This window comes from Olea europaea, chromosome 2 (assembly GCF_002742605.1).
Source record: "Olea europaea var. sylvestris chromosome 2, O_europaea_v1, whole genome shotgun sequence".
Classification (NCBI taxonomy): domain Eukaryota; kingdom Viridiplantae; phylum Streptophyta; class Magnoliopsida; order Lamiales; family Oleaceae; genus Olea; species Olea europaea.
In genome coordinates, this window is record NC_036238.1 from 19,892,679 (window position 1) to 19,903,720 (window position 11,042).

The following is an 11,042-nucleotide window of genomic DNA, read 5'->3' on the forward strand; positions in this document are numbered from 1 at the left end:
ATGCAGAGAAATCAAAATTCTCTTTCGGGGGCGTTGCCCCCGACCCCCCACGAGGGGCGCTGCCCCTCGACCCTCGCGACCTGACCGGGCAGGTCGATCCCCGTTTGTGCGCCCCGAAGCGACGAAGTGGCAAACAATTTTTGCTTAAACGGATTGAGTCGAGCTTTTGAGTATTTGGCCGAAGTCGATACGAAGTCACTTTAATCGATTTTCAATTCTCGATTTATTTAACCAATATCCAACAATGTGTAAGGGGCATAATAGAATTTTCTGTAAGCTGCACTTTTATGCTTCCAATGGTACAAACTGTATCAATCTTCTAATCTAAAATTTGAATCCGTTCCTCCCTGCAACGTACTCTGTAGGTATGGTTGGAGTGGTGGTCGACACAGAAAGCTTGTTTGCAATCTTTACTATTCAAGAAAACAGAGGGAAAACTTTGCTTCACTTGCTTCTTAACACAAAGAGATCCAACTAAATTTTGAAGGCTAATTGAGTTGATTGTGTCATTTCATGTTCTTTCATGATAAATTGACTTCAGCTCTCGGCTAGGACTGGTTCTGAGTCGCTGCAATATTTTATCTCCCTTTTTCCTTGTCTATTATTTCAGGAAAGATGTGTTCTAGTTCTCCGGACATGTTGGTAGAACAGTACGAAGCACAAGAATGTACACATTTGTCTGCGTAGTTGATTTACCTAACCAGCTGTCTTCAGTGTTTGTTGAGAAGTTGAATAATCAAGACAGTTCCCATTCCTTGAATTGTACCATTAGCACCAATTATATTCATAGAATTGCTTGTCAGTAAATTCTCGCTTCAATCATGCAAGAACATAAAAGTTTCACAGATAGGACTATGAAAAAAACAAAAAAAAAAAGGCAAATAGGGCGTTGTCCTTGTTGGAATTTGTGAAATAAAGCTTGTAAGTAAAGTTTAGGGGTTGTTCTCTTCGTATTTCAATTTTGTAGTTTTAAGTTTTGAATTCATTTTGAGTTTTGTGTTTTGAGTGCCTATTTTGAAATTATTGAAAATGCGTTCTTTTTGCCATTTTGGAACCATTTTCCGTATTTTCAATTTTTTCCAATTTTGTACTGAAAACGCCTAAAACAACAAAAATGTCGTTTTGTGTTTTCTTCACAAATTTTTTTTCGTTTTCGAAAACAGGAAAGAGAACGCATTTTCACCATTTTGAAATATTGAAAACAGAAAACAGCTCGAAAACGGCAAAAAGAACACACTCTTAATACTTCTGACTTTTACCTCTATTGGGTCAGTATTCACATTTGACATAACCACTATTTGGGGAAATTAGAGTATTGAATAATAATTTTGACATAACCACTATTTGGGAAAATTAGAGTTTTGAATAATAATTTTTAGAAGAATATCTGGTTAAATATTAGGAAATGATTTTGAATTGACGTGCAGAATATTTTATTGTGTGAATGCGTTGTTGGAAATGAGTTTAAAAATAATGTTTATCAAATAGGGGCTTAATCCATTTTGAACTCTTCATTTTTTTATTTTATTTTTTTGGATTAGCAAGAATTGCCGAATGTCGTTGGATTGTTACGGTAATAACAAGGACTGTATCAATGTTTGTTCTGTAATTTTTTTATTATTATTATATTTTTTTTGGCTTGGCAATAAAATGAAATTTAACTTATAGCAGAATTTAGGGACATTGAATTGGCATTTTGTTCATCGATTCGTTGAATTTGTGAAATTAGGGTTTTTAATAATCAATTGGGGATTCAAGTTCTTAATGATTTCATTTCAATTCATTTCAATACAATAATTCTAAAATTGTGTATTTACATTTCAGTTGCGTATTTATTTCATTAGATTAGTGAAATTTTGAATTTAGGGTTTCCAATTTTGAAATTAGGGTTTTCTTTGCAATTAGGGTTTCGAATTGGGGATTTCTCCTGAAATTAGGGTTTTCATATTTAAACCAAATTTTCATTCAATTAAATTCGGTTAAGGTCACATTAGTTTAATTAGAGCTAATTTAATCCTCGTGGGAACGATACTTGGACTCATAGTCCACTTTACTACTTGTTAACGAACCGTACACTTGCGGTGGGTTTTAAAATCGAGTAGAAATAATTTTGCGAACAGGATTAAACTAAGCTAGTGGTTTATTTGGGGGCATAAACATCTAAGCCACAATTGTTTTTTCTACTGATGGAATTTATTTCATAAATTAAAGAAATTTTTTCACTTTATATCACTTATTGACAGTCAACTTAATCTTCTCTTTAATTTAATAAAAAGTTAGATACAATATTAAGTGCGCATGGAATGCTCGACAATCGAAGACAAATCTATGAATTTAGTTAGAGGGTCTGAAACGGTGATAATTTTATTGGTGCTAGCATGTCGAGATACCACATGACATGCTTCATTTTTTCTATAGTAGGACACTTAGATGATACTTCTACATTTCATCAATTGCAAAATCAATTCAAAATGCCAACAAAAGGATTGCAAGGCAGCAAAAATAATATTAAGTGACAAGACAACAAACAATTAATTAATGAGCAGACAAGACAAGAAAATTCAATTATTTTATTTTATATAAATTATTATTAATACACCAAAAAGAATAGGGACGGCAAGCATAGCACTTGCTAAATGCTATGTATCAATGTGTAATATAGGAACAGCAATTGACAATATAGTATCGAGCAACTAGCAATTAGAAACACAATTAATATGATGATCTTTATACTGACTGTCTACAATTTCAATGAGTTGGGGTTACAAGAACATTCATTGATATGATAAATGTCGAAATGCGCATAGAAATAGAAAACTAATCGAAAAAAATTTGAAATTTTAGAAAATAAAAACAAAATTAGGCATAATTTAAAGAAAAAATGTAGTTATATTATGTGAACAGAAATACAATATGGGAAGTGTTAGTCCTAAGTTGCATGATTGCATATGCCAGGATATTTTAATTTTAAAAATAGATTAGACAATTAATTAATGAGCAGACAAGACAAGAAAATTCAATTATTTTATTTTATATAAATTATTATTAATACACCAAAAAGAATAGTTACGGCAAGCATAGCACTTGCTAAATGCTATGTATCAATGTGTAATATAGCAACAGCAATTGACAATATAGTATCGAGCAACTAGCAATCAGAAACACGATTGATATGATGATCTTTATACTGACTATCTACAATTTCAATGAATTGGGGTTACAAGAACATTCATTGATATGATAAATGTCGAAATGCGAATAGAAATGGAAACTATTGGAAAAAAATTTGAAATTTTAGAAAATAAAAACAAAATTAGGCATAATGTAAAGAAAAAATGTAGTTATATTATGTGAACAGAAATACAATATGGGAAGTGTTAGTCCTAGGTTGCATGATTGCATATGCCAGGATATTTTAATTTTAAAAATCGATTAATAAACTCATTTTGTCCTTTTATTGGCCGGTGGATCCAAGTCAAGGTCAATTATAATTTTATGTAACAAATATAAACGTGCATGTATGTATAATTCAGTCAAGTTCAACGCCAACTTGCTCAGAAAAGCAGTCCCACAAAAAGAACAAATTGGATTAGGTAAAGCTTTCTTTAATATTTAGCTATACCCAGTGCAATAATTTGTTGACAAACAGAAGAAAGTGCATATTGAATCGTACTAGCTAGCTACAATTTCTAACATATTGGCACATTATACCATTAGTTTACGGGTTCGAGGATAAAGTTACTTTGTCAAAAGGATTTGATAGAAAATTTCACATAATTGTATGTGACAGTAGATGATTAGATAAAAAAGGTTATTGTATTTTAACAATCCAATGATAGAATGTTACATAGTATTATGTTAAGTTTTATGTCAATATTGATGTTCATGCAGCATGATTGTTGTAAATGGCTTACATCATCAAAAATTTGTCACCATAGACGTATGCTTTAATGGTCCTCCACGCCTGCTTCCCTTGTACTTCTTGGATGATTTGGTAATGTCAATTACACTAATCCTCATTGCGTGATCATATTAATTTGCAATTTGCACCACTTTTCTTCCTTTATTTATATATATATTTTTTTAACTTATTGAAGTAGGTCAAATAATTTCGCAATCTGTCTTGAAGCCGAGAGATAAACTAAGTCGAACTCACAAGACTCGAGCTCCAATATTTAATAAAATTGATAATTATCTCAACTAAATGGTTAATGAATGCCCTTTTTTGCAAGTACATGATCTAAATCTATTTCGTTCAAATTAAAAAAAAAAAGCATCGAGATCAATCTTATAATCAAGATCTCACTTATTGGCACCTCAAAGAACTTGAGTTAGCAATTAAAAGAACATTATGTGATCAAGATTCAGGTGACTCATTCTATGATCAATTAAAATTTTTATTTCAAACGAACACAAATATTCATCTACACAGTCTCGTTCAATACGCACTAAGTAAATCGTTGTTCTTAGGATTTTGCTGAATGTACGACATTTGCTATACAGCAGCATTTACAGCCCTCACCCAAGGATAGGGTTCGCGATTATTTTAATCGTGGACTCCACTCGATGCATGCGTGTGTGTGTGTGAACAATGCTGTACACATAGCATGTTCCTTGTTCTTATTCTCTATATCATAGACAAACTACTTATCAATAGATTATTCTACATGTACACCAAGGTGCAATGTCCAAGTGGCATTTCATCGTTGGCGGGTAGAAAAATCATTATGTATACGATTGATATATTTTTAATCAAATTTCAAATTGTAACTTAATATACTCGCCCATCAAGCATACAATTTATAACATTTCATGAAACATTAAACCAACATATACAATGTCGTTTATCTGGCCTCTTTATTTCCAACCCATTTCCATACAATGTTTTAGAGCTTCAGAAGAAAGATGATTATGATCTCGTGTCATTATCCAATGGTTGTTTTCTCAAATTTATAATTTTCTCAATTCTGATTTCCCTCTCATCAGGCAGCAACCAAAAATAAATAAGTAAAATTTGTTATAAAATAACGAGAACTATTCATTACAAATTAAGCTCCCGTTTGGTCCCCATTAATTTTCATTTCATTACATTTCCATTTTTCTCTTATATTTTCAATCACGTGATTTTTTATAAAATAGTATTACACATAAATAAAAAAATTCATTCTTTTTCAATTACTCATTTTTCAAAAAATTATTATTCCAACTATTTTCATTCCGGCTAATTTAGCATAATATTGTCGTACTCAAAGACAGCTGGATCATATTTCAATAATTGATGCCCTAAATCTTTTCCCTCTCCACTCTCTATTCCTATTGGCTGCTTGATTCAAGTCAATGTCAATGCCAATTCTAATTATCCAGTAACATTATGAATTTGAACATCACCGTTCACACAAGAAAAATTAAAAAATTAATGACAGCCCATCAAAGACATTGGACAAATGCACGACTGTTAAGGCTATTTATTGAGAATAGAGGCGGGCGGAGAAATCCAACTTTGCTTGAGGCTGCTGCGTCAACGATTCGAATCCTCAAATATGGATTTGGCTCTTGGGTAAGTGTAAGTATACAAGCAGCCTTCCACCCTGTACCCTTGGAGGCATAACCGGCGATTTACCTCTCTCACGATGTTCCAGGACAGGGGCAGTGGGGGACCATTAAGGTTGGGGTTCAGCTTTTTTTTTTTTATTGAGAATAAATTAATTTCAGTGTTCAGACTTCAGAATGTTATTATTATTAAATTTTTTTTTTCCCACCAATGGAGACTGACGGACGGACGATGGATTTGCATATAAAAAAAGCAGCGAGTTTCACATCTTTGTGCGTGTCTGAAAGTTCTGCATTGCCAAGTTTGAAGGTAAGAACAGAAATTACTATTGTAACCAACTTTCAATAATTTTTTTTTTAATTAATAATTGGGAACAAAGTATCTGCTTCAGGATTTACTCTGTTTTAAATTTTCCATGTGGGTTTTGAAGTTTTTTTCCTTTTGATTAATGCTCTGCAGGAAGCGAGGGTGATTCGTTTAATTCAGAAATGGCGGTTTTTGTACGAGTTATGGGTAATTAGTTGATGTTTTACTGTGCTTATTTATGCATTCGTTCGAATCGAATTGAATTATTGATGGATTTAGATGGTGGAATGTTTTGTTTGCTGTGTAATGACAGTTTTGCTATGGGCTGATATATTGGTTTGGTACACAATGTTTGTGATGCAAACATACTTGACAAATGTATGGAAACTGAGTTTTACTCATGCTGCTGGAATTTTGAACATTTGGAATGGTGTTACTATGGTATTGCCTGTCGGGTTTCTCCACCTCGTTGACGCAGTTATGGGAAAATACTTAATGCTCCTGCTGTCCAGTATAGCCTACAGTGTGGTTAGTTAGTTCCTCTATCTTCTCAACTTTGTTGGTTCAATCCTATCGTCCAATCTATTTGGGGATATTGGAGGTAATTTTTGAGTCAACATAGAACTTAAGAGATTAATACTTTTGGAATCTTGAGCTTAGTAGCCTGTTCTTTATTTCTCTTGTATTGTTATTTTGGTCACAATTTCAGGAACAGAGATATAAGTTTGTTCAAGTTTTGTGGTTGGGAGCATGTTGTTCTAGCCTTGGGATGAACTTAAAAAAATGGGTTTTCCTTGGTTAGATTTCTAGACTTCAATATCCATGTAATAACTAATTAGTGACGGAGAAATCGAAAGAGATGGGAAATATTACATTTATGCTTCTTCGAGCTGTGATATACATAAACTGCAATCATGTTCGTAGAAATGAAGAATAACTAATGCCTCAGTATACGGGAGATTTAAGTTTTAGAAAATATTGAAGAAAACCCTTTATCTAGAGAAGGATTTTAGTGGACAGATTACTAACAATGGCCCGCAATTTAACTCTTTTATGCTCCAAACATTAAATTGCTTGATCCACGCCGAGTTATCAAGAAAAAAAAAAAAAAGTTTCTGCAACAGTGGATGCTTAGGTTGAGTAATTTCCATGTGTGCCTGAAGTGAAGTTCTCTAGTTTGCTGAACTCCCAACTTTTTTCCAGGGTATGGGGTTTCTTTCCATGTCAACGCCGCCAGTTCTTGCCAGTTCCACTGGCACCTGCAAAGACTATGAGCCAAAATGTATAGGTGACACACAAAAAGCTTTGTTCTACACGGCCTTGGCATTGTTAGCTGTAGGAATATCTGGTCACCTCGTCTCTCTGAAACCTTTCCTTAAAGAACAGCGAATGAACTCTGACGATGATGGTAGCTGTAAAGCTTTTTTCCGGATATTAGGCATGATTACGGTGGCAATTGTGGCAATAATTGGAGCTATTGCTCTGCCTTACATAAAACCATGGTCAATCCGCTTTGGAATTCCGGCAATCTGTACTGCTTTTGCGACACTTCTATTCTTGAGCGGCCCGTGTTCGTGTAAGCCTGAACCACAGGGGAGTCCATTGACAATTGTTTGCAGAGTCTTTGTGGCCTCTTTTTCTAAGATATCCGTGCCATTTCCTCTTGATAGGAGAGATGGCCATGAGCTTCAGTCATTTTCTCGTACTCGTATTCTCAGGTTTTTTACTTGTCTATTTCCATGCATTAGGTGCAGTTGAAATAAAAAAATTTGCTTCTAGTGGGAAGCGTTAGAAGAACTAGTTAACCTTCTCTTTACCTAAGTTGATCTTATTCTCTCATTTGTTTTTAACACAGGTGCTTAGAGAAGGCTGCCATCATACTGCCGGATAGAAGTCCAGAAGAACAAAAAAACAATAGGTGGACGCTTTGCACAGTCACAGAAGTAGAAGAGGCAAAAATTGTTGTTCGGATGGTTCCAATGTGGATGACATTCATAGTTTGTGGGGTCGTATCTTCTATAGGAAACACGTACTTCCTAGAACAAGCAAATCACATGGATCGCAAGCTTGGAAAATGGAAAATTCCTCTTGCTATGCTTCTACTGCTGTTTAACTGTGCGAAATCACTCTTTGGCAAATCTTACGCCCTTTTGGCAAGCTGCTTTGGTGGATGTAAAAAGTATGCACCTCCTGTTGGAATTGCGGTGGCTATGGTATTCTCAGTACTGTGTTGCATAACTTCTGCCGGAATAGAAATTCGAAGGCTGAAAGTAATTAGAAGACACGATTTACTCGACAAACCTGGGGACGATATCCCAATGAGTATATTTTGGCTCCTTTTCCAGTTTTTCCTCCTTGCTGGCCTGGACTCGTTTTTGGAAAAGAGCTCGAAAGCTTTCTTTCAGGATCAGGCTCCCGGGTCAATGATAAATTACCTCCAGTACTCGAGTAGTGGAGTATCTGGTCTAGGATTCATGGGGAGTGTGCTTTCGGTTTATGTGGTTGGTAAAATTAGTGAGAAGGGAGGTAGACAAAACTGGTTCCAGAATACGTTGAACAAGAGTCGACTAGATAGATATTACTGGGTGCTTGCAGCCTTGAGTTCTGTAAATCTACTTGTGTTTATTTTAATTGCTTGTATTTACAACTACAAGGAACCAGAATCAGTACAACAAGGAGATGAAAATGGCCCTCTATATGGTCAGCAAGAGGAGCCAGAACCAGAACCAGAACAAGGAGAGTCTGGTCAACCAGAGGATGGGGATGGCGCCCAACGATCTTGTTTCTGTGGTTAGGCTTCTTCTGTAATTGTATGTTTTCCCCTTTTGCAAATTGTATTTGTTGCTTTTGTGTGCACCAAGGCTCCGAAGAGTGTACAATCATTAAATGGAAAATCGTACCAGATGGTTCTGTAATTTCGTTGATGATAATATGGCAGCCATCGTTATAAAACTGTGTGTGATTGTGTGTCTATATTTTAGCCTATAACAGTGGATTGCTAGATGTACAAAAAATGTAGAAAAGATTATCACAAACATTTGTGGATTGAGGTGTAATTGTCCTCGAACGCCGCTTAGCGTGGGGTAAACAAAAGTCGTTTCCAGTGAGAAGGTAAGCTGTTTTCAAATGTGTCCACTCAAGATAGTTTTTTATTGGTAATATCAATCTTGCTACAATGAAGACAATCAATGCCTCAGCAAGTAGATCTGTTATACCCGATTTCTAGATTTGAAATTATTATCATTTCATTTCCTCTTAAAACCATAAATGAGGATGCTATAAATTATTATTTTTTTTGTCATGAAAATATTAACAACTTTCACTTAAAGATTTTAGAAAACTTTTATATTTAATAAAAATATAAGATGATCAAATTAAATGTTAAACTTATTTCACTTCATTTATGAGCATAACTTGTAAAAAAAAAAATTTACACTTAAATGAAAAGAAAATAATAAAATTAAATGTTAACTTTAATTTTCTAAAAGAAATCGATATTTAAATGTATTAGTACTAAGACCGTCTCACAACAAGTAGTCGTCTCGAATTATATTGCCTTCGTCATCTAAAATTGAAGAGGAATAACATGGAATGAGCTAACGCTCAGTAAACAAACTTCATGCATATGGTGAATAATTATAATATGCACATAAATTATTTTAAAGTAAAAGCATTTCTAAATAAATATCTCATTTCTTTCATTTCTCTAAAAATTTAACATTGAAGTCGCGAGCTCACTTGATATATCTTCTAGCCAATTAGAATGCAGTGGACAATTATTATTCAGACCCAGATCGAGTCCTACCGATAGTACCGTAGAAGCGATTAATTGACATTAACATCATCATTGAATATTGAACATTGGTCAAGTGCGCCGATTCTCCCATGCCCCATTTTCTATTCACACATTTCATGACATAGACATACACCTCGTAATAAAAACATTTGGAATATATCTCTTTTAAAGCATTCATCGAGTCATGACATTTGGAAACATTTTATTCATTGAAATTTCATGTATACTTATGGATGCATTGACATACATGAATATATCATGAGAAGCATTATTAACATAAAATGTAATAATGATATATCAAGATCACATCATTAGCAAATTTAGGTAGCACATTCATACATTTAGCCTGTGTCTTGGAGGGCTCCTCCGCAAAAAGGTGACCGTTGGCAACAAATTTATACTATTGCCAGCTAACATTTTTTACCCATCCTCTCACGGGTGGGTCCCAACTGACCACCCAACGATCATAATTGCAATTTTAATCAGGTTGAAAAATCTGTGCCAGACAGCCTCTTAATAATGTAACGTGTGCGTGAAAACAATGGAATGTTTACTTACTTTAAGTCCTAGCAATTTACTTCCAAAATGGTAAATGGAGATGTTCTTAGTCACCACGAAGTCAACGTGCCAAAATCCTAATTCATTATCCGTTATTTAGAAACTTGATAAAATTCACTATTTAAATATGAACTCATAGCATTTCTCTATTAAATTAACTAGTTTCTTATTGTTGTTGTAAAATCCTATTTTCGTAAATAAAAGTGTTAAAATCATACAATTTTAAAGTTAAATTCAACCCTCATTTGATCCCCATTTTTACAAAAAAAATGCATTTTAGACATCGCATCAATGTGGGACCATGTCAATGTTGTATTTTTCTCCTTTGAATTCAAACTGTCTAAAATTACTATTATACCCTTTTGGCCTTATAAGAATTTGTTCACATGCTAACCGCTCAAAAATGGCATAATGAGGAAATTGGAAAGACCAATACACTGTTGAAGTCATATGCTTTGTCGGAAAGTGAATATGCAACTATTCACATGCTAACCATTCAAAAAGGGCACAATGAGGAAATTGGAAAGACCAATACACCATTGAAGTCACATGCTTTGTTAGAAAGTAAATGGTCAACGTTCAAAAAATTAATAAATAATGGGAAACAAACGTAACCTCATCGTTAAAAGACATCATCACTCAAAGTGTTACTAATTAGTTCAATGACCATTAAAATAATAGTTCAATAACTATTAAAATAACAAATCCCTTATAAAACACTATAAAAAAGTAAATATAATTTCCAGTAAAAATTACTTATATGCATACAATCACATAAACCATTATATAGACACACGCTTATAAATACATGTAATAAATATTTAAGGAAAA

At 33.8% G+C, this 11,042-nt stretch overlaps 1 protein-coding gene across 2 annotated transcripts; it reads left to right on the top strand.

Annotated features, from left to right (window-relative positions):
• The first annotated feature begins 5,530 nt into the window (after positions 1–5,530).
• LOC111365626 (protein NRT1/ PTR FAMILY 5.5-like) lies at positions 5,531–8,830 on the top strand. 2 transcript variants are annotated; one of them, XM_022986169.1, is made up of 6 exons: positions 5,531–5,665; positions 5,768–5,860; positions 6,011–6,064; positions 6,171–6,385; positions 7,061–7,575; positions 7,713–8,830. In XM_022986169.1, the coding sequence occupies exons 3-6, from the start codon at positions 6,040–6,042 to the stop codon at positions 8,650–8,652; spliced, it is 1,695 nt and encodes a 564-aa protein (XP_022841937.1). In that variant the 5' UTR covers positions 5,531–5,665; positions 5,768–5,860; positions 6,011–6,039; the 3' UTR covers positions 8,653–8,830. The 2 variants fall into 2 exon arrangements, with proteins under 2 accessions (XP_022841937.1, XP_022841941.1); XM_022986173.1 differs by lacking the exons at positions 5,531–5,665; positions 5,768–5,860 and having other exon boundaries at positions 6,005–6,064; positions 6,171–6,458.
• Positions 8,831–11,042: the final 2,212 nt, after the last annotated feature.